The sequence below is a fragment of the Trichechus manatus genome, unplaced genomic scaffold (assembly GCF_000243295.1).
Source record: "Trichechus manatus latirostris isolate Lorelei unplaced genomic scaffold, TriManLat1.0 scaffold00075, whole genome shotgun sequence".
NCBI classification, from domain to species: domain Eukaryota; kingdom Metazoa; phylum Chordata; class Mammalia; order Sirenia; family Trichechidae; genus Trichechus; species Trichechus manatus.
In genome coordinates, this window is record NW_004444011.1 from 5,341,009 (window position 1) to 5,366,315 (window position 25,307).

Below are 25,307 nucleotides of genomic sequence, written 5' to 3' on the forward strand. Positions count from 1 at the left end.
AGAGAATTTTAAATTATGCATATTTTAAGTAATTAAGGTAAACTTGGAGCCTTGGTGGCACAGTGGTTAAGAGCTCGGCTGCTAACCAAAAGTTCGGCAGTTTGAATCCACTAGCCACTCCTTGGAAACCCCATGGGGCAGTTCTATTTTGTCCTATAGGGTTGTTATGAGTTGGAATCGACTCGACGGCAATGGGTTAAAGCTATTCAACAATCTTTTTTTTTCTTCTACATATTTTTCAAGCACTTAATGTATTCAGTCCCTTAAATCAAATACTGTGTATTTTGTAGCCATTATAAACATGCCTTGGCTAAAATGGACCATTCCTTTATCACTTAGTGGTTTTTTTCTCGGCAATGTTTACCTTTTAAAACACCACAGAGAATAAAGAAAGAGATACGGAGATTTTTCAGCGGCATTCATGATAAAAGCCAGAAGTATTATAAGTAAATGCATACCAGTAAATTCTCAAGGCTTTGTCTTTTGTGTGTATGAGGAAGTTTTTGAAAAACTTAGCTGAGTACACAGGACCACACTCCATCATTTTAGTTTCTCTTGCTTATAAGAAAAATTGGTCACCGAGATACACGAATGTACAGTGGTGCGCCTGTGCTCTCAGCCTCTCTGCTGCAGTTTTGCCTCTTCCTTTCTCCTGTACAAAGGCACATTTCACTTTGGTTCATTTGTATCTTTACCTTCTGCTCTTTTCTTTTCTCTTTATGGAGGCAGTAAAGGGGAAGTACATAAAAACCTGCTTAAAAAACCAAAGATTCTAGTACACAGTGGAATATAGCTTTTACTAAATTCACATAACTGTCAGCACAGAATGACAAACCATACGTGCACAGCTGGGAGGAACAACGTGCATTATATTGTACATATCTGCCCGTTATTTGTGATGTGCAGCTCAGTTTAAGTGTAAACAGCGTAACTGAGATGAAATTAATGTGGTAAAAAATCAAGATATTATTCTTACCTTAAAAAAATCACTTATATAGAGTACAGAATTTGTACATTTTAAAAAGAATTACATTCATTTTGCTTCTTTCAAACGCCAGGCAATCTGTTTTCTTTTTCCCTGTCTCTAACACGTACACAAGCTGAAGCATGTCATATTTTAAAAACACATTTGAGTTTCTTCGATAGTATAACATTATCCAAATGAATGGGACAGAAGTCAAATTGCTTTGTTATAAAATCCAAAATTATAAGGCCATATGTCACAATAATTTGAAAATATATTCTGATATTTACTACCATTAGTCTCCATCCAATTGGAGTTTAATCAAATAAGAGTTTAAAATATAAACTGAAGGAAAAAAAAAAAACACTAAAAAACAAATATGTTGTTGTTAGGTGTCATCGAGTTGATTCTGACTCATAGCGACCCTATGTACAACAGAACGAAACACTGCCTGGTCCTGCGCCATCCTCACCACTATCGTTGCTATGTTTGAGCCCATTGTTACAGCCACTGTGTCAATCCATCTCATTGAGGGGCTTCCTCTTTTTTGCTGATCCTCTGCTTTACCAGGCATGATGTCCTTCTCTAGGGATTGATCCCTCCTGACAACATGTCCTAAGTATGTGAGACATAGTCTCGCCATCCTTGCTTCCAAGGAACATTCTGGTCGCACTCCTTCCAAGACAGATTTGATAGTTCTTTTGGCAGTCCATGGTATATTCAATACTCTTCTCCAACACCATAATTCAAAGGCATCAATTCTTCTTCAGTCTTCCTTATTCATCGTCCAGCTTTCACATGCATATGAGGCAAATGAAAACACCATGGCTTGGGTCAGGTGCACCTTAGTCTTTAAGGTGATATCTTTGCTTTTCAACACTTCAAAGCAGTCTTTTGCAGCAGATTTGCCCGATGCAATGCATCATTTGATTTCTTGACTGCTGCTTCCAGGAGTGGATCCAAGTAAAATGAAATCCTTGGCAACTTCAATCTTTTCTCCGTTTATCATGATGTTGCTTATTGGTCCAGTTGTGAGGAATTTTGTTTCCTTTATGTTGAGGTGTAATCCATACTGAAGGCTGTGGTCTTTGATCTTCATCAGTAAGTGCTTCAAGTCCTCTTCACTTTCAGCAAGCAAGGTTGTGTTGTCTGCATATTGGAGGTCATTAATGAGTCTTCTTCCAATCCTGATGCCACGCCCTTCTTCATATAGCCCAGCTTCTTGGATTATTTGCTCAGCATACAGATTGAATAGGTATGGTGAAAGGATACTACCCTGATGCACACCTTTCCTGATTTTAAACCACACAGTATCCCCTTGTTCTGTTCGAATGACTGCCTCTTGATCTATATGCAGGTTCCTCATAAGCACAATTAAGTGTTCTGGAATTCCCATTCTTCACAATGTTATCCATAATTTGTTATGATCTACATAGTCAAATGCCTTTGCATAGCCAATAAAACACAGGAAAACATCTTTCTGGTATTCTCTGCTTTTCAGCCAGGATCCATCTGACATCAGCAATGATATTCCTAGTTCCACATCCTCTTCTGAATCTGGCTTGAATTTCTGGCAGTTCCCTGTCGATATACTGCTGCAGCTGCTTTTGAATTATCTTCAGCAAAATTTTACTTGCATGTGATATTAATGATATTGTTCAATAATTTCCACATTCAGCTGGATCACCTTTCTTGGCAGTAGGCATAAATATGGATCTCTTCAAGTTGGTTGGCCAGGTAGCTGTCTTCCAAATTTCTTGGCATAGACGAGTGAGCTCTTCCAGAGCTGCATCCGTTTGTTGAAACATCTCAATTGGTATTCCATCAATTCCTGGAGGCTTGTTTTTCATCAATGCCTTCAGTGCAGCTTGGACTTCTTCCTTCAGTATCATCGGTTCCTGATCATATGCTACCTCCTGAAATGGCTGAACGTTGACCAATTCTTTTTGATATAGTGACTGTGCTGTGTATTCCTTCCCTCTTCTTTTGACGCTTCCTGCATCGTTTATTATTTTCCCTGTAGAATCCTTCAATATTGCAACTCAAGTCTTGAATTTTTTCTTCAGTTCTTTCAGCTTGAGAAATGCTGAGCGTGTTCCTCCCTTTTGGTTTTCTATCTCCAGGTCTTCATACATATCATTATAATACTTTATCTTCTCGAGCAGCCCTTTGAAATCTGTTCGGCTCTTCGACTTCATCATTTCTTCCTTTCGCTTTAGCTACTTGGTGTTCAAGAGCAAGTTTCAGAGTCTCTTCTGACATCCATTTTGGTCTTTTCTTTCTTTCCCGTCTTGTTACTGAACGCCTTCATGTATGATGTCCTTGATGTCGTTCCACAACTCGTCTGGTCTTCGGTCATTAGTGTTCAAGGTGTCAAATCTATTCTTGAGATGGTCTCTAAATTCAGGTGGGATATGCTCAAGGTCATACTTTAGCTCCCGTGGACTTGTTCTAATTTTCTTCAGCTTCACTTGAACTTGCATATGAGCAGTTGATGGTCTGTTCTGCAGTCTGCCCCGGCCTTGTTTTGACTGATGATATTGAGCTTTTCCATCGTCTCTTTCCACATATGTAGTCTATTTGATTCCTGCATATTCCATCTGGCGAGGTCCACATGTAAAGTCGCTGTTTATGTTGGTGAAAAAAGGTATTTGCAATGAAGAAGTCATTGGTCTTGCAAAATTCTATCATGTGATCTCTGGCATCATTTCTACCACCAAGGCCATATTTTCCAACTACCGATCCTTCTTTGTTTCCAACTTTTGCATTCCAATCACCAATAATTATCAGTGCATCTTGATTGCAAGCTTGATCAATTTCAGACCACAGAAGGTGGTAAAAATCTTCAATTTCTTCTTCTTTGGCCTTAGTGGTTGGTGTGTGAATTTGAATAATAGTCATATTAACTCGTCTTCCTTGTAGGCATATGGATATTATCCTATCACTGACAGCATTGTCCTTCAGGACAGATCTTGGAATATTCTTTTTGAGGATGAATGCAACGCCATTCCTCTTCAAGTTGTCATTCCCAGCATAGTAGACCATATGATTGTCTGAGTCAAAATGGCCAATACCAGTCCATTTCAGCTCACTAATGCCTACGATATCGATGTTTATGTGTTGTTCCATTTCATTTTTGACAATTTCCAATTTTCCTAGATACATACTTTGTACATTCCATGTTCTGATTATTAATGGTTATTTGCAGCTGTTTCTTCTCATTTTGAGTTGTGCCACAATAGCAAATGAAGGTCCCGAGAGCTTAACTCCCACCACATCATTAAGATCAACTACATTGAGGAGGCAGCTCCTCCCCAGTTATATTTTGAGTGCCTTCCAACCTGAAGGACTCATCTTCCGGCACTATATCAGACAATGTTCCATTGCTATTCATAAGATTTTCACTGGCTAGTTCTTTTCAGAAGTAGACCACTGTCATGGTTTGAATTATGTCCCCCAAAAATGTGTGTATCGATTTGGCTAGGCCATGATTCCCAGTGTTGTGTGGTTGTCCTCCATTTTGTGATTGTAATTTTACATTAGAGAGGATTAGGGTGGGATTGTAACACCACCCTAACCCAGGTCACATCCCTGATCCAACGTAAAGGGAGTTTCCCTGGGGTGTGGCCTGCACCACCTTTTATCTCTTGTAAGAGATAAAAGGAAAGGGAAGCAAGTGGAGAATCAGGGACCTCATACCACCAAAAAAGCAGTGCTGGGAGCTGAGCACATCCTTTGGACCGGGGTCCCTGCACAGAGAAGCTCCTAGTCCAGGGGAACACTGAAGAGAAGAAGGCCGACAGAGAGAAAAAGCCTTCCCCTGGAGCTGACGCCCTGAATTTGGACTTTTTGCCTACTTTGACTGTGAGGAAATAAACTTCTCTTCGTTAAAAAACATCCACTTGTGGTATTTCTGTTATAGCAGCACTATATGACTAAGACAACCACCAGGTCCTTTTTCCTAGTCTTAGTCTGGAAGCTCAGTCAAAACCTGTACACCATGGGTGACTGTGCTGGTGTTTGAATACTGGTGGCATAGCTTCCAGCATCACAGCAACATGAAAGCCCCCACAGTATGACAAACTGACAGACGCATGGGGGCAAAAAACAAATATGGGATCTGAATAAACATCTGTTTGTATCATCTGATATATGTAAATGGAGGTGAAGTTTGATGTCATGCACATCCAATCTATTTCCAAGTCCTGATTATTTTCTTCATCTTTCTCAAACCCTCCCTTCTCTCCCTCTCGTCCACCTTGTCCAATCCAACACCCTCTCCTGCGGATTAATAGATAATATGAGTACTGTCCTAACAGGTCTCCCTCTCCAATGCTTTCTCCACCTTTTAGCTAAAGTGATATTTTAAAATTTAAATCTAATCATATTGCTCCCCTACTTAAAATTTTCATGGTTCTCCGTTGCTCAGGATAAAGCCCCAAATCTCTCACATGGCCTACAAGGCCTTGCATGAATGGAACTTCCTTTGCCAGCCTCATGTACCCTTCCATCTCTTCCTTTTGCTGTGTGCTCTGGGCCTCTCTGCCAACCTTTAACATGCCAGGCTCTTCCTCACCTCAGGGTATTCCCATATGTTGTACCCACTTCCTGACATACTCTTCCTCTGGATAATTTGCACTCATCTTTCAAAGTTCAGCACAATGTCCCTTCTTCAAGCATTTCTTAACCCCAAAACTAGGTCAGATGGTCCTTTTACATGAGCTCAGAGCACTTGTTTCCTAAACATATACATTTCTTTTTGTTAAAAAGATAACATTGGCACAAATGCTCACAATTAGAGAAACGTACCAATCTCAAAATACTATTTTATTGCACTTGTTATGAAATGGAATTCAGCACAAAGTTTTTCATTTAAGTATCCAAGCACCACAATGGTAAAAAACGTACAGCCTGGACACTAAGAACATTGTTAAGGAAAAATTCAATTACATAATGCTTACCGAAAATACTATGCTACCTCATGTCTGTGTAACTTTGCACTAGTTGTTCCCTTTGCCCCAAATGGACTTCCCTATCCCTCCCACACTTCTGCCTGAAGAACTCTAGCTCACTCTTCAAAACCTCAGTGATCAGTGATCACTTCCTCCATGAAGCCATCCTTGACTATCACTGGCTGTCCTTGTTAATCACTCTCTCTTCTGTGCTAGGTCTACAGCTGGTACATACTTCTGAGAGGCAGTATTTGAGCCTTATTTATATCCTCAGTGCTGAGAAAATTAATCTATGTTAATTGAATTGAATCAACTCAAAGACAACCTTCGCAGTTGTTGAGAAGGAATGAGGGAGAAAGCACTTAGCTCAGGTTTAGGTTTGCTGCTCTTGAAATTAGTTAATTCCTTCCCTCATCCCAGTGTTTCTCCAATTGTATAGTGATGTGATTTTTATACAGAGTTTAATAAATAAAATTTTGCACTTCAGACAACTTTTTAGGAATATATCCATTTCATATATCAAGTGATATCTATATTTTTTCTTTGCAGACCTTGTTGATGACGTTTATTTGGGCTGTGTCATCAGATGACACTATATGTTACATCTCAGAATTTGATCCTTGCTGCAGTTTGGAGGTTCACATTCAACCCATCTGTGGAGGCTGGTGACATGCTCAAGGGTGACCTTGGGCAGTAGAGAAATCTGTTTAACAGAGCCCACATACAGGGTAATATGTGAAAACCGACAGAACAGATGGTAATATTGGCAATAAGAGCCTTGTTTGTTAACAGTGATTACAACCATTCCCACCAGCATGACTTTTCATATGTCTCAGTGAGTTTTGTGACATTAAGGAAGACACACTGGTGCAGACACACTGCGAGTGGTCAGGAGAGCTGCAAATGCAGCAGCGACTGAGGTTGGCGTTTTCAAGCCTTGCGGGCTCACGGCAGGACGGTACAGGTGCGCTGTAGTGGCACGTGGCAGATATGATAAGCAAGTCTCCTGGTTATCACAGCAAGATTTGGAAGGCTGTGAACAGGATTCCTGACTCTCATTTCAGCTACTTTCTCAATCAAGGTAATGATCCAAGGAGTGGAGTGTGTTTGCTAAATTGATCAATTTCTGAGTCCAAAACAACTACCATCCCCCAGCAGCCCCATAGCTGCAGAGCGCTGGGATAGAGAGACTCAGCACTCTGGCTCAACTCCAGGATTGACATCACAAGTAAAGAGTCTTCTCCTTTTAAAGGAATATTATTTAAAGAATTTTATCTGTATTAAGGGAGAGAATCACCATTACTTGCAGGGAAGTGCTTATTAAAGTAAAACCCACACACAGAAGCGAATGTGTGAAGTTTTGCATCCTATAGCAAAATAAGAAAAATGGAAAAAATAATATGAAAGAAAATCCCAAATCGTTTACATCATATTGATGAGCCTTCATAGGTATGATTTTGAGACTCTTCAGACTATGCTTTTATGCTACAGCTGCTATGATGTCATGATTTCTAAAGACAGAACTGCATGACTACAAAGAGAACAGCACACGCTAAATTCATGCTTCCACAAACAAGGTGCATGGTTTTGCTACCACTTAGGAGGCAGTCAACCAAAGTCTGGAAAAATCAAATGTAATTTTCTTACAAGTGACATGGAATCTTTATTGGCCTATCTGTTCAATCCCAATACTTCATTTCCAAACATGCCACCTTATGTTTCAAAAGCTGGAATGCCCTGCCAATAGTTAACTACCTGCTATCAGGAAGAACAACTGTCTTTATTTGATATGGTTGACTTGTCCACTAATAAAATAGGAATATGGTCAAGGTGTTAGATTATCCAGAATAAATAACTTCTGCAATGACCAAATGTTTCTTTGTAGCCTGGAAATCAGTCTATTTACATATCTGTAGATGACAAGGGTCAGAATCCCAAAGCAATTAGAGATACCATGTTGTTGAGTTTCTTAACTAAATAATAAGGATGCTGAGTGCTCTGATGTGACAGCAAATAAATAACCCTGGGTACTTCACAGCACTGACTTATTCTCATCAGCTCAAACGTCACTTCTTCAGAGAGGCCTTCCGGATGACCCCTCTCTGGCTTCCTCCCTAGTGTCATTCCTCTCTCTGCAGCCATGCCTTCTTTGATTTGATTTATGCTGTTATCATTTCTGAAATTACCTTTTAAAAATTACACATGTATTGTCTGTCTCCCTGACTAAGATGTAAGTTTCATGAAAGCAGGGACCTTTGTCTTGTTCCCTGCTGTATCGCTACAGCCTAGAACAGTGCCTACTGCATAGAGCTGAAATAATTGTGAAATAATTATGATAGAAACCTAAATTTGTAGGTAATAACTTCCTTAGCCTCTAGGATGAAATAATAACAGCAGTAAAGTGGGAGCCCATCCAGCCCCTTGTGGAAGTTGCGTTCCAGACTCTCCATGACACTGAGTAGAGGGTAATCACTTAGATACACAAAATATAAAAGATAACCTAGTTTCACTGTTTTGTTTTATAATTAAGAAAACTAAAATTCAGAGACTAAAACTTGCTCACGTAGCAAGTTAATCAACAGAAACAGGATTAAAACCATGATCTTCTGACTTTTCATCCATTTTACCCTTTTACATTTATCAAACTCTTAAGCTTTAAAGAGTATTTTCTAGGGAAAGAGAAAATCTACTTGGTTCACTTCATCATTCCTCAGTGAATGAGGCATCCCATTTTTTACTTACAGTAGAGAAGACCATTTTGACTTACAGTAGGAAATTCTTACTAATCATCAGGTACATTTTTTGCCTATCTCTTATTCTCTTTATAGGGAAGGGGAAAAGAGGAAGAGGAAAAAGAAGAGGAGGAGGAGAGAGGGGATGTTGGGGAAAGGAATCTAGCAGAGAAAGGTGGACGGAGTTAGGAAGTAAAGGGAAAGGGAGGGGGTGAAAGACTCCTCCAAAGGTACACACTGAAGTACAACGGTCCCTGGAACATTCCAGTCTGGAGGAATTCGAAGAGATCATGAAGGCAAAGCGGAACATTACAGTGGGGAAAATCTGGAGAAGTTCAGAGTAAGGGAGACATTGAACAGGAGACAGAGAGAAAAGCTCCAAGGGTGGAGAATAAGAACTTCATTTCTGCAAGCTCACTGTGGGTATACATAACAGACTGCCATGGTGTGAGTGTCTACCCCACCTCTGCAAACTTGATTAAGTACTGTGCCTCTGTTTCTTTGCCTACTAAATGGACAATGATAATAATATTTCCTACCTCATAGGACCACTGCTAGGATTTAATGATATATTTCATTTCAAGTACTTAGCTCAATCATCATCATCATCATCTTCTTCTTCTAATATGCAGTGAGCCACAAGGGCAGACAGTTTCCTATATTCTGTCGCAACTTCTTGGATCATAGGGAAATATGATAATATTTCCAAATTTGTATGCGTGTATGAAATTTTCACTTACAGACAACTGTTTCAGCTAGTCAAGTCTCCAATATCTGCAGGGCTAGAGTTGGGAGGATTTTTTTAAGAAGCCTACCTTCCATTTACATGTAATCAATGAGTAATAAGGATCATTTCCAAAAAAAATGAAGAAAGATCATGGAAAATGATTAATATAAAAAGTCAAGGATAAGTAAAAAATCAAATTACACAGATTTTAAGGACTGCTTCAAAGCTTCAAATTGAAAGAGAAAAAAATCATACAATCTAAAGGTTTCCAAACTATTTGATAACTTCCTCTGAAAACCAGTGACATTGGAAATTAAGTCTGAAAAAAGAGTGTCAGCAATTTTAAAATGGAGTTATGGAAGTGTCAGTCTCCGCTCTCTAATGAAATAATAAAAGCAGCATGGACAATTTTCTAATTGAGCATTTCATGGGATTCACCCAGCCTCACAAAACTAGTAGTTAATAAAATCCAAACTGTCAAGGGAGGGTAGGCATCCACTGACACAAAATGGCAATGTGAAATCCGCTCGTTTTATGAAACATTCAGCTCTTTAACATGTATTTTTTCCAATCCAGTATGATTTTTCCAATACAGTATATCCAATGTTATAACAGGATTCCTTCAAGCAGGGAAGTAATCTAGGCTCTAATGTTAGAAACGAAAAAGATACACTAAGTAAACTTGGATAGAAATAGGCAAGAATAATTCTCAAGTTTACCATGAAGACTCCTCCCATCTAGTTTATCTATTAATTCCATAAGTCTTTAAAAGTATTCAGTAATACTTTAAGTTCTTTGAGGTATCATCTGTAATACAAAAGTTGGAATCATCCTTAATCCATAACTGAACCTCCTCCTAGAAAGTATGAAACTAGCTAATGTTATCTTGAACTACACTTATATTGTTAGCATTCTAATTCAGAGAATCTAGACTCTTACAACAAAATGATACGAATAAGAATTTTGAAACAAAATAATCTTTTCATTATTCAAAGACGAGCGAAAAACAACTACAGAGTAACTACAATAAAAATGAGATTAATTTATGTTGTTTAAGCATATTATATTTATCCTATATAATCAAATAGCACAGAAGATAGCTGTAAAATGATACCAGTACAATGAATGTATTAAAATCTTTTAAAATGACTGTACTTTCAAAAGGGACAAAAACAAACAGAAGCATCTAGAAAACACATATTTAGTAGTAGAATATTATCTTTTTAAAAGCATTACAATGAAATGCTTTCCAGATCACAATCTTTTAATAATGCTTCAAAATATTATTTTAGACACACCGGAGAGTGTTCCAAATTAAATTAGTGTGCATTTCATTAAAATACAGAACGATCGTTCTATTTACCTTTTTTGCCCCTCCTCCAACCTCCTCCTAAACTGCCACCAGGGGTCAGTATGAAAACACAGTTGTTGCCTTCACTGTTAGAAGGGAAAATGGAACTCTCAGCAGTTTGCTTATGAAAAGCCCTTATGCAACAAAGGCAGCAACTGTACAGTTTTAACATTATTAAATCCAACCTTAAAATACTTTCAAGCCTATACCAGGAGTTTGTATTTTTCATGAGACTGCATTTTAATTTTGTAAATCACTGTGGATTGCCTGTATGGTCAATGTTTCTTTAATGAAATTATTCTAAGTAAGAAGATTACTTATTCTAAGTGCACCTGTGAGTATTAGCCAAGAAGTATGATGGAGGACAGGGTGTTAAAATTTATTTTTTCAAAGGGTGATAGTACACATATTCAGCATCCCAAAGGTATATATATCCCATCTCTTCCTGTTGAGAAAATGGGGCGCGGGCAGGGGAAAGAAGGGAAAATTTGTGGTATTTTGTCAACTTCAAGTTTTTTTCCCTTCAAAATGACCATCAGCATTCACTGCACTGCAGGCTGCAGTCCACAATCAAATATAGGCAATTCTAAGGAATGAGCATTAATCTACACTTAAATCTACAGAATAAAAGAAATGGTAAAAATAAGCATACAAGTACCCATTGAAAACCCGTTGCCATTGAGATGATTCTGATTCATAGTGACCCTACAGGACAGGGCAGAACTGCCCCATAGGGTTTCCAAGACTGTAATCTTTAAGGAAGCAGACTGCTACATCTTTCTCCCATGGACCCACCGGGTGGGCTCCAACTGCTGACCACTGTGCCACCAGGGCTCCCTACAAATACATTACCATCCTCTAAATCTATTTAATGGGGTGAAAAAGAAAAAAAGGCATGCAAAGTATTCTCTACACTCCAGCGAGATTTAATATTTCAAAAAAAAAATCACTTCAGATCATGTTCTTCTCTGAGAATATTACAATGACTGATGTGGGTGTAGTCCCTGTGAACAAATGAAGGACTGACTTTTCTTGAAGTAGTGTATGAAGTTCTGTTTGTGGCATACCTTTAAAATTTTTCTTTACAAGTTACATGAGTTTCTTAGTCATGGTACTACATGAATAGTTTTAGTAGATATTAAAATTATTCAGTCAGTGCTTATTTCTAAGTTAGTGAAGTGAAATATTAAGACTGATAATATAAAATGACAGCTCATCCATATATACTGAGGGCATTCAAAAGTTCCCAAAGCACACAAATGCACTTCCACATAATTTGGGGGCATTCTATCTCTTTCTGGAGTCCCTTTGGGGTAGACGCCTTACTCACCTCATCATTTCCTTTGTTGTGGTCCTGACCATCGATCACACAACATCAGGACAGTCTGCAGAGAAGAGCTCTTTGTCTCTGGCATTCTGGAGGCCAGCAGTAGCCCAATAATCAATCAACTAATTTTTTTTTTTTGTAACCACTATATAAATACGCGCTGCCATTTAGAACTTTCTTGGGTCATTGTTCATGTGGGAAGTCAAGAAGGGGTACAAAAAATAAAAATAAAAAATAAGGAAATGGAGCTAAAAGGGACTCCAGGTTTTAAGGAAATCACCCAGTTCATCACGCTGATAATGTGGAATAAGTATGAAAAACCAGGCTTAGTATGATCTATGCATAAACAATGGAAACTTGATTATATATTTTCTATAACAAAGTATGTAAGTCTGAAAAGAAAAGAAAATGGCATAGTTTCATTCAACATTCATTTAGCTTAAACCACAGTTTTTATTTACTTGTCTATAGGTATTAAAATCATTGTAGTTATTACTTTTTATATTTTTATTTTATTTATTGCATTTTATTTCCTAAAATCAATTGTATCTTTTGAAAAATCTAGCCAAAATTCATACCAGTTTTCTAATATAGTCATAGTTTACCAATGGCTAGACTTTAGTTAGCATTGACAAAGGGAAATGAAAAACACTGAGTCTATTTATCTCTTGGGATAACTTAAAAACTCTAGTTCTGATTAGATCCAACAGATGGCAGTGATGTTATAAATTAATAAAGATTATTCTAATAATATGTAGCATCTGCCCCCAGTAGAATGTGAACCAAGAATAATTCTGTCAGCACTTGCATAAACAATGTAAAACTTTGATATGACTAATTGGATAGAAGAGTACAACATAAATGTAAAAAATTTAACTAAAAAAGATTATTTGCTATTTGAAAAATTAACAACTTTCTCCTTTTCAAATAGTATTATAAATTGAGAATTGTCAAAGAGATTAGCAGAAGACCAAGAAAGGAAAAATAGAAATATAAAATATATTATTGCCACTTGATTTCCATCTACGTCTATTTATTTACATGGGGTTGTTTTAGCCCTCTCACTTTTTATTTATTCACTTAATTTTTTTTTTACTTTTCTTTATCCTTCTACCACTTCAAATAAGTGAATTCTGCTGTTCTGTTCCTCTTTTACTATACCTTCAAATAGCTATATTTATTATTGTTCATTGCTTTTTCATATTTTTACCCACGTTTAGTAACCTTTATTCTTCAGATAATGAAAAAGGAAAAGTGTCAATAGATGACTCCTACAGGCAAGCCTCCACTGTTGCCTGTGTTATCCAAATTAAGTTAAAAACAAAACAAAATCACAAATGATAGAGGTGATTACTTTCTGTTATGAACATTGGTTAATGTCAAATAGATCTTCCATTTTTTCACTGTCCTTTTATTTTGGCTGAATTTTTGGTGTAAGCCTATTTTCCCCTGAATGACTACTATAGGCTGGGCACTGTTCTAGGTATCAGTAAATTAAATAGACAAAGGTCAATCTCTTCACTGATGCTGGTGGAGGAAAACAGACAATAAATAATAAACATAATTATTACTATGTTATCATATAGTACATTAGACAATAGTAAGTGCTATAAAAAAAGTAATGTACATGTGGATTTTTAACAATATAGTCATGGTAGGCCTCACTGAGAAGGTGACATTTGAACAGAGACTTGAAGGAGGTACGGGAGTGAGCTGCCAGCTATCTGGGGAGGAGCAGTCAATGAAGAGAGAGCAATTAGTACAAAAGACCCACAGCAAAATACTATGGAAGTTGAAAATACTAATATATTTTATAGCCTATTTTACTCTTCATCATGTTACTTGCCAACATTGACTTATTTATAAGTAAAGGCATTTATGTTTGTTAATTATTATTTTTAAGTACAATCTCACTTATCCATAACTCAAAGATGAGGAAATTTCACATATCGAAAACATGTGACAACTATGAGAGAAAATAAAAAGGCCTCTGAAGAGTCAAAATGTGTACTTATAGAAGAGGTTTGAGGCGCTCATTTATGGCCTTTATATAAAATCTGATCCAGCTTGGCTTGGGATCCAAGCTTTTTATTAACCATAGGAAGGTGTTAAAAGGGAACTGTGGCAGGAAGGCTATGTCAATCATTGACAGCAGTGAGAATTAATAACTGACAGCCTACCAATAAGGAGTGGGCAAAACGCGTCAAAGCCCAAAAGGCACTGCCGCTTGGGGGCTCTATTCAAGTGGCCCAGCACTCCCACCTTCCTTAACAGGTCCTGAAACACCACTGTAGAGCATGTGATAACCACTTATTCAAAACTGTAACCACAAATCCCCAAGAGAAAAGTTTAGTGCCAGAATGATCAGTTTCAGAAGGTCAGGAAGGAAGGATTTTAGAAGACTTTGGTTCAAAGTTATTATAAATTTTACAAAGTTTTGTTGATTAAAGAAGTAAATTTTCAAATATCCAGAAAACCTGAGTATCTAGGAAGGCTCAATCACAGAGACTACTAGATAGGCAAGATCTTTTGGCACCAATTACAGTGATGTTCATAATTACTTTTAAGTTGAAAGTCTTTCACAAACGCGTCTGGGCTGGTTCTTCATTATTGCTACTAAAATCGTTCATGTTACTATTTTATCACATAGGAGTATGCTTTCTTACTATAAGAAAGCAAAATGTGAAATTCTCAATTCATATATTTTAAATTAAAAATTATTTCAGATATAGATGATAAAATTCAATTTTTAGATTATAAAAACAATTTTAATTAAAAAAACTGTCAGTTACATAAAGAATCACAACAAAGTATGTTTCTCTTTGCCCAGGTTGACTTTTTTTTTTATTTCAAAAATTTTGATTAGCCCATAATTTTCCAGGCAAAAATCTATTACATAGAGGAAATTACACCAGCATCATGTCATTATAACACACCAGTGATTGTTCAATTTAGAAAATTTTGATTAACTCATAATTTTCCAGGCAAAAATCTATTACCCATTGCCATCGAGTCGATTCCGACTCATAGCAACTCTATACGTAGAGGAAATTACACAATCCTCATATGTTATTATAACACACCAGTGATTATTCAATTGATGAAATTCAACTCCCACTCAAGACGGTGCCCTGAGTTAATGAATTAGAAATCCATTTAAGATAATCAAGGTATGAGTGTAGGAAAATGGGTTACATTTTAACATATTCAAAATTGTATTCACAGTATTTGCAGTGATCAGATACCCAAACAGCTACCAAATGCACATGGAGGACTTTGCTTTAGTTTTTGCTTCTTAATGGCCTCCTTTACTTACTACTTACTTGTAGTGGAAGAGCAACTAGAAAACCCTAACCCCCCAGCCACCTTGGCAGCAAAGCCAGAGAGCCTGTCATAGACCACCTGCCAGGAGAATTGATAAAGTGGACTGATTCTAAAAAGTGATTCAGGGAATGCAGAACTGTTCTGAGATTAATAATTTTTTAAAGATCTGAATGGGAAACATTTTTTATTAAAAATAACCAATCATCCTCGTTACCTATTTTGTTGTGTTTGGCTTTAGTAATTAAGACTCTAGGAGGCCTGTTAGATGGGTCTACAAAATGTGGTTTGTTTGTTTTCATTCCTTTTGATTGACTATAGAGTGTTTTTCAATTCCAGTCTTCAGCATTTGTTATAACTGTGTCAAATGTGACTCCATTTGCCCTCAAAAACATTTATTTTCAATATTTTTTAGTTGAAAAAGTCCAAAGAGGAAATTATACAGACCCCAAAGAACATCCAGAAAACCACTTTCATTTATGGCCCATTTTCCTTATCAAAAAACAAATTGAAAAAATATCAGAATGGATAGTCTAACTGACTTTTCTATGTTAATAAAACTGACCTTTCTGTATTAACAAAACTATAGTCAGATGACAAAAATTGACTAAAATAAATTGAAAGAGAAAATCTGAAAGCAGTCTCTTTTAGAACTATTTACCATTCTAATTTTCTGATTATATATAAAACTGTGATGATATAAACCAGGCAAACTCCTATCAAATCAAGACATCTGTACACTGTGAAAGCCTATTAAAGAAGTCTAGATAATAATATAAACCTAAATACACTGGAGATAGAAGTGATAAGATTTTTGCACTGGCATGCCAATACTAAAAAAATCACTGAATATGCTATTTTCAAATTGCTACTTATTATCACTCAATACTCTAAAAATCTGTGTGCTTTTATACAGATGATGATGACCCTTAATTTAGGAAATTGCTATATCAAAGAGTATAGCTATTAAAGGAGCATAGTTTTGTTTTGATGCTTGTGCATTTTTGCCATTTTATTGAGCATTGTTAGATTTTTAGTCATTCCATTAAGCTTTTCTTATAAAATACTTGCGTGGGAGTAGAGAAAGGGAAAGGTTAAATAGATTATGTATGTGGTGGGAGGATTTATTTCAAGTTAGAAAAGGGTAATTTTAGACACAATGTTACAAAACAGTAATATAAGAAAGTTAACAACTAAAGTACCAAATGAGATACAGGGAGGGCAAATACTAATTTGTGAATGTTGCCTTCAAGAAATTCTGACTGCTTTATAAAACAGTCTTACCTCCTTTAGAGGAAAGAACATAGACTTTGGAGTTCCGTATACCTCAGTTTAATTTCTCGATCAGCTCTTTTAATAAATACATGTACCCAGGAAAACTAGGTAACCTTGCAGAGCCTCAGTTTCCTCATTTGTTAAGTGGATTCTGAGAATTCAATTTTAAAATAATAAATCACATACCACAGTGCTTAGAATACAGAAGGCATTTCTTTCCCCTAAGATTTCTCCATATATTTTCTCATGATATGTTGTTTTTAAATTGTTTTAAATGTTTCCAGATTTATCTAAAATTTATATCCTTTTAAAATGGGGCTTTTAAACATTTCTCTAGATTTATCAAATGTTTAGATACTGTCATCTTTAATGTTTCCAGCATTACCCGTTTTATTTGTACTGGACCTGCACAAGAGATAGCCTATTGCCTGAGTCAAACGGCCTACACATTTTCCCAACCAGCCTGGAAACAATCAAGATTTTGTAATAACTTTGAAAAGAAGCCTATCTTATGACTCTGTTTTCATAAGGGATCCTGAGTAATAACTGAGAATAGACCATCTGAAAGAATACGTAGACTACCTTGAAAGCCAAAATATTAAAATGAAAACATCTTGGGGAAAAAAAAGAAAAAGAAAAATATCTTGGACTGTTAAATATCCCATAACAAATCAGTGCCGAGCGAGCATTTTTGTACTTACTTTGCATTAGCAGGATGGCAAGTTGTCAGATTAGCCAAGGCTAGAGCTGCTGCTTCCCTTACCTCATCATTGTCACTTTTTAGCAACTGAATCAACTGTGGAATCCCTGCGGGAAAACATAGGTAAAATATGACTTTAAAAGCATCAGTGCAAACTAGAATCTGGTAAACTAATTGTTCAAAATATTTTTTAGCAGTTTGCTTACCCTGATTATTGAAAAAATCTTTGCTGCCTGAATTCTCACACATTGCTGAAATAGCTTGGGAAGCAGCAATTTTAGTTCCATCATTTTCAGAACCCAAAAGGGTGACAAGGCATTTTTCAACCTCCAGTTCATGAAAAAGCTTTCTATTTTCAGCTTTCCATAAAACATAAGAAAACAAATTCAGAATTTTGCTGTAAAAAAGGAGCAACAAGCAAGCTACTAATGAGCAAGCATTATTACTTACCCACCCAAAGTATGACAAGAATTCAAACCATTTGCTAACTTTAGTCACAGAGTCTAAACTCAACAAAATACCTATTTAATCTTAAGAACAAAGTGATTGTGGGAAATGAAACATGGATACTGCATTTTTCCCCCACAGATTCCCTTACATGACATCAGCACTGTGGTGATGAAAATCCTATAATAGGAAAGAGGCAAGTTTCAGATTCAGCAAGCACTTATGAGCCCTGGTGGCGAGGTGGTTAACAGCTCGGCGGCTAACCAAAAGGTTGGCAGTTTGAATTCACCAGCCATCCTTAGAAACCATATGGGGCAGTTCTACTCTGTCCTATAGGGTTGGTATGAGTCAGAATCGACTCGACGGCACACAGCAACAGCTTTGGTTTTATGAAACACCAGTCATGTGCCTAGCATGGTGCTCAGTAGGTACACGTGATACCTTCTCACTAACTAAAGAAACAAATCTGTTTATTTCGTGGTTATTTTAAATACAAAACCCAACATTTGAAGAATGCTCGAGATGTTCAAACTGCTCAGTATGCTGGACGCTCAAGCCTTACAGGAGATGAGCGGAGGAGAGGAGAAAGTTAAAATGAGGACAGTATAAGCCAAGTCTTGAGGAATTTATAATTTTATACCCCCCAAAACCAGTTATTTTTATCTCAAATTACAATGCATGCTAAAGTGGCCTAAATTAATTGTTTTACTTGATAAATTACCATAACAATCTAAAAATAAGCTAGTATAGTGTTCTTTATTTGGAAATGAATAAAGTTATGACCTTAAGTATACACCATAATATTCAGCCCAGAATAAACACTAAATTTGAAACCAAAACCTTTTAATTTTCTTTTTGATCCCTAAAGATTGTTTTTCTCTCTTGATTTAGTTGGATTTTTCATAAACGACTGTCTCATTACTATACAAAACCAAACATTACGGTGAACTAAATGAGAAAATTAGATTCCACAGTCAGTGTTCTCTAGTCAGTTCTAAGAGAACCAGTTACTATTTATTAAAACCATGTACTAGAAAAAATATCTTAAAGCAAACCCAATTTAATGTCTTAAAAAGGTACTAGGGCGAGTTTGAAAAGAAACAGCTTACAAACAATTCCTAGGCAATTTATTTACAATTCCATCAAAAAATTTTGTCATAGGTTTGATTCTTCATTAATCATCCTTTATAAAGTCAATTTATATGATTAAAATAGAAAAATGTGTGATATGTGCTCTTAGGATGTTAATATATGAGAATAATATTAGAATAAAAATCTCTGAAAAAATGCTGATAATTTAGATTACAATGCCTCCATGTGGAACTCATTCGTTACACATATTTAAATTAGCTTGGTTTTTTTCCCAGAAATATTTTCAGAAATTAACAGCAACTAATTTTACATTTTAAAGTTAATGTATGTTGTCTCCTTTCCTTTAACACTGATTCAAAATATCACCCTCTTTCACGGAAGCAGTATCACCTTCAAATGTCACCATATTTGCAAATACTTTTTGCCTTTGTTCACATGCTATGCTGATGTATGCTGAGCAATCTGGCTATAACCAGCCCAGGCTAAATTACTAACACTTCTGTTCCTTCGTTTTAAACCAATCACGAACCATGTCCTGTAATCCTATCATTTTAATCCCTTGCTCCTTTCATTTAAAATTAGAATTCAGGCGGGCTGTACTCTGTGTGTGTGTGTTTTTAAAAAAGAAGCCGCAGTTAATATTTAAACCTCAACTATATAGCTCCTACAGTGTTTTAAAATATATGTAGTCATTATTTTTAACTGAATAAATAATATCTGAAACTTTTCTAGAGTATCTCACCTAAAATGCTTTGATTTATAATGAAAACTTACCTAATGTCTCTAAATCAACCTTCCTAAACAGAAGGCACTTAACATGGTTTCTATTGGGAAAATCGGTCAAAAGAATTAATTCGAAAGACTAACTTTAGAGTATGTAATTATTACATTCAGAAAAAAGAATATATACAATTATTAGAAAGATTTTTAAAAAATAATTTAAATAAATGCTGTGGGCAATTAGTTTCTCAACCCTGCTGGGAATGTTCTCAAAATCCAGTTGTGTTCATAAAACCTCAAAAGTGCTGACTGCAGTGTGGCTATAATAGATTTAAAAGACGAATTAACATATTAACCAAGTACCTTTATTGAATTGCTATACTGAGAAGTAAAGTATCTATGTTTTAATCACACAAATAATAAAGATGGCAAGCTAGTAATGCTACTAATAGAGTAAGATCTTTTAAAAATGACATTTGTTCAGTATCACTAAAAAAAAATCAAGAGATTTTGTTAACTGAAAATAAATCTGTATGTAATGATGCTTTTCTTCACCCATTCTTGAAAGTTACTATCGTGCCATCCTCCTGCTGGGATGTTAATGCCAGTTCGTAAACTTAAGGCAGTGTGGCAATTAACACCTTCCTGCTACTGATGCCAGGTCAAAGCCATACTGATTTGGGCTTTCCGCAGTGGGGGTGCACGCTGGAATCAACAAAACAAAATTCAGTTTAAGAATGTGAGTTATAAACCACACAACAATTTAGCTCATTTAACAATGTTCGCCTTGAGCATTGTGCTCTCTTAAAGAAATTTAAGGGGCAGAGAGGCTAAGTTAATGGTAGTGAAACACTATGGACAAGGATAGGGAGAATGGTGACACAATGTGAAATATGTAACCACTGTCAATGAAGTGCACCTGTGAAAATTGTTGAGTATGTTTTGCTGTGTATATTTTCAACAAAAATTAAAAAAGTATGTATATTATGCGTTTGTGTGTGTCAACTGTGTTTTTGAAACTGAAAATGCATTCCCTAGCCTTGAAAATTAAAAGAAAAAAAGATTTGATGGTGGTGAGAAGTAAAAAGAAAAAATTTAAATTGATACTGACGCCTGTTACCCATTTTCATCAAGTCGATTCTGACTCATAGCAACCCTATACCAAAAAAACCAAACCCGTTGCCGTCGAGTTGATTCCAACTCGTAGGGACCCTATGGGACAGAGTAAAACTGCCCCATAGGGTTTCCAAGGAGCTACTGGTGGATTCGAACTGCCAACCTTTTGGTTAGCAACTGAGATCTTAACTACTGCACCACCAGGACTCCAATACTAATAGTTACATTATTCTTAATAACAATATAAAATCAAAAAACCAAACCCACTGCCATTGAGTTAATTCAGGCTCATAGCAAACCCATAGGGTTTCCAAGGCTGTAAATCTCTACAGTAGCAGACTGCCACATCTTTTCCCACAGAGCCACTGGTGGCTTTGAACCACCCACCTGTCGGTTAGCAGTTGATTGCTTTAACCACTGCACCACCAAGGCTCATTAATGACAGTATAAGGAGTGACATTTGTCAAAACCTACCTAAGAATGGATTTTTTTAACTGTGGAAAATTATTTTAAAACATCTTCATGATTATTTACTTTCAATACAGAAATATTAGGAGATATCAACTTTGTTAATCTTGTTATGCTTTTAGAATTTATCCTTGTAACTAATATAAAACAAGACTTACGTTTAGTTAATCTGGCTGGGTCTGGCAGATAGAGTTAAGGCAGGCGACAGGTTCATATAAAAAGGAGCAGATAAAAATATAGGTAGGAGCTGAAACGAAGGCAGAGTATAGAATCCAGCTAGGGAGGAAAAGGTGACTATTGTGAATTTGGCCAGGTAAACAGAGTTAAGAGGTAACTAAATTAACAAAAATAGAAGATAATGATTAGATAAACAAGAAAGATGCTACCCTATCCTCTAGCACTGGCCCTAGGGAACAGGGTACTGGTTCTGTCCTAACATTGGGTCCCAGTCAGAGATGGGCAGCTCCGGTCAACAAGTGTTATGGCCAAGGCAATTCAGAGTCCTGTAGGAAATTCTGCTTCTGGATAAGTTTGGAATAGAGAGATTTTCTCTAAGGTCTCACCTCAATCAAGGTATACTCTTGAAGATTTATTTGTACAGTCACCAAAGGTCAAACAATTTAGGAAGGAAGGAGACCATGCCAGAATGGATAGAGGAAGGTTTCCAGCTGAGAAAACTGGATTATAAATTATAAGCTTTTACAGTACTAGATGAAACCTGCAAGACAATGGCGAAGGAGATGTACTGATTGCAATGCAGATAGGCAGTTAGTCTAGTGATGTTAGGGTAGGTGTAAATTTCATCCCATCTGGAAAATGGGGGTTCTGCTGAGCAATGGAAGTTATCTTTATGCTGTTCTTGCTTGGTCTTCCAAAGTAGCGGGGTCAGATTACTGTAATTTATGCACAGGTTGTTGCTTTAATCTACCATGGTAGAGATAGATGGTTATATGGTATGAGGAAAAGTGTGAGGAAATTGATAGCTTATTTAAGGCAGAGTGGGCTACACTAGGTTAAAGCATGAGAAATGACATTTAAAAAAATTTTTTTAAGGGCAGGAAGAGAAATCCGTTATCTTATTCACACCTCAAAAAGCAATGGAGTTGGTGAGGATGTGGAAAAATAGGAACCCTCAGACAATGCTGGTTGGAATGTAAAATGCTTCAGCTACTGTGAAAACACTTCAGAGGTTCCTCAAAAAAGTTAAACACAGAATTAATCATATGATTCTGCAAATCCAATCCTGGGTATATACTCCAGAGAATTCAAAACAGGAACACAAACAGATACATGTACACCAGTGTTCATTGCAGCACTATTCACAATATCCAAAATGTGGAAACAGCCCAAATGTCCATCAACAGCTGAATGGATAAACAATTTGCGGTATACATATACAATGGAATATCATTCATCAATAAAAAGGAATGAAGAACTGATACATGTTACAACATAAATGAACTTTGAAAACATTATACTTAGTGAAAACAGCCAGGTACAAAAGGTCACATATTCTATGACTCCACTAATATGAAATATCTAGAATAGGCAATTCCTTAGAGACAGAAAGTAGATTAGCTGTTTCTAGGGGCTGGGGGGCAGAGGGCAGGGGAACAGAATGGGGAAGAAACTGCTTAATAGTTACTGGGTTTAATTTTGGAATGATAGAAATGTTTTGGAACTAGATAGGGAGTGTTGCACAACACTGTAAATGTACTAAACGTCACTGAATTGTTCACTTTAAAATAGCTAATTTTATGTTATATGAATTTCACCACAATAAATTATTACAAAAAAAAAGCACTGAAGTTTGAAATTTTGATTTTCCCTGTAAATCTAAGTACTAAATCGCTGAGGAACACAGATACCAATAAGTTAAAACAAGATTTCCAAAATCAGAATCCAGACTAAGGATCTAAGCCAGAATAAATATGCACAAAATTATGGTCTAGCATAAGTTTATATGCTTCAGAGCACAATGGAGAGTGTCTGAGTAGCAACAAATTGAAAACCAATGGCCTTGTGGTTGTGGAAAATGCAAGAAAATCTAATGCCAAGCTAGGCCATCTGAACTCTGTCTTGCTTTATCCCAGGCCAAGAGGTCTTAACTTGAGGTCCATGGGTCCAGAGGACATAGATGTGCTTCAGGAACTCCATAAACTCACAGGCAAAATGTTGTGCATATCTGCATTTCTTTCATCAGATTCTCAAAGAAACTCAGATCCCTCAAAAGTTGAGTTTGGTCCAGAGAGGCTGTAGCTCACTCACAGTCACATAACTAGTCTTGCAGTGCCAGTAGTCTCGGATGGATTACCCAATAAGCAAGGATGTGCTTAGGGCATCAACAAAACAGGGGCACCAGTTGTCCAAAGCAAAGACCTACAGATGCCGAGCAGGCAGGACATAAGGAAAAGTGAGCACTGCAGTGGAAGGGAACTGGCAGGACACTAAATAAAATTGATACTATTTTATAGATTTTGTATACGGTAACAATTATATTTTCCTTTTCATTTCAGACTGATCGAATATAACCTCACATTCAGTTCTCTCTCATTGACCATGTAAGAACGCGCCAGCAGCACTATGATCATGATTTGTGACATATCTGGTTCTGTGCAAAGTGAACCAAAATGCATCTTCAGATTGAGCATACTCTTGTATTTGTATCATGCTCTTTGCAATCACTCTCTCCCCCGTCGGCTATCAGCAGTAGTCCAATGAACTGTGAAGACGCAGCATCAAAGGAAGGAAAGTGAGTGTGCAAGTTTTTAAGTATTATTTCAAGATGAAAAACAATCATGGAGATCTGCGAAGGGCCTGTCAACAAATATTGTATGACAAACAAATGGAATTACTTCCGACTGCCTTGTAAGTACTATTTCTTTTGACTATCTCAGACCTGAATAACAAAATTACATGTTCCAAATTAATTTTTTTATGTACTAATTTTCAAATATAAATGTTTGTGTTAACGTCCAAATTCAAAAGTAAATTTTATTTTATACTTTTACTTGTTTGTTTATTTATTTATTTTTATTGTACTTCAGGTGAAGGTTTACAGAACAAATACTTTCGCATGAAACAGTAGTACACATATTGTTTTATGACAGTGGTTAACAACCCCGACATGTCAACCCTCTCCATTCTCAACCTTGTTGTTTTTTTTTTTTGTGAAAATATACATAGCCAAAGATACACCATTTCAAAAATTTCTACATGCACAGTTCAGTGACATCGACTACTCTCTTCCAATTGTGCTGCTATTCTCACGTTAGATGAAGGTTTACAGAACAAAACAGTTTCTCATCAAACAGTACACATGTTGCCCTATGACAATGGTTAACAACCTCACTACACATCAACACTGTCCTTACTCAACCTTGGGTTCCCTATCACCAGCTTTCCTGTCCCCTTCTGCCTTCTACCCTTGGCCCTGGACTGCTGTGCCCCATTAGTTCCGTTTTGTTTTATGGAGCTGTCCAATCCCCGGCTGAACGGTGAAGCTCAGAACTAACTTCACTGAGCTAAAAGCGTGTCTGGGGGCCATACTCTTGGGGTTTCTCCAGTCTCCTTCAGGCCACTAAATCTGGTCCTTTTTGTGTGTGTTAGAATTTTGTTCTACATCCTTCTCCAGCTCTGTCCAGAACCCTCGGTTGTGATCCCGGTCAGAGCCGTCAGTGGTGGTGGACAGGCACCATCTAGCTGTGCTGGATTCAGTCTGGTGGAGGCCTTGGTAGCTGTGGTCCATTAGTCCTTTGGACTAATCTTTTCCTTGTAACCTGTTCTCTTCGTTCTCCCTTGCTTCTGAAAGGATGAGACCAGTGGAGTATCTTAGATGGCTGCTCACAGGCTTTTAAGACCCCAGACACTAGTCACCAAGGCAGAATGTAGAACATTGTCTTTATAAACTGTATTTATGCCAATTGAGCTAGATGTTCCCGGAGACCATGGTCCTCACAGCCCTCCGCCCAGCAATTCAGTCCCTCAGGGAGTTTGGATGTGCCTATGGAACTTCCATGACCTTTCCTTGTACAAGTTGTGCTGGTTTCCCCAGTATTGTGTACTCTCTCACCCTTTACCAAAGATACCACTTATCTATTGCCTATTTGGTATTT

The 25,307-nt window shown here is 36.9% G+C and overlaps 1 protein-coding gene across 1 annotated transcript in view; it reads right to left on the reverse strand.

The window, feature by feature from the left end:
* ARMC3 (armadillo repeat containing 3) overlaps positions 1-25,307 on the reverse strand; it is a 138,477-nt gene that overhangs the window by 40,395 nt on the left and 72,775 nt on the right. Inside the window, exons 9-10 of the mRNA XM_012556714.2 lie at positions 17,556-17,708; positions 17,351-17,456 (exon numbers count right to left, since the gene is read on the reverse strand). Coding sequence (XP_012412168.2) covers positions 17,351-17,456; positions 17,556-17,708 — 259 coding nt within the window. The remainder of the gene's footprint in view (positions 1-17,350; positions 17,457-17,555; positions 17,709-25,307) is intronic.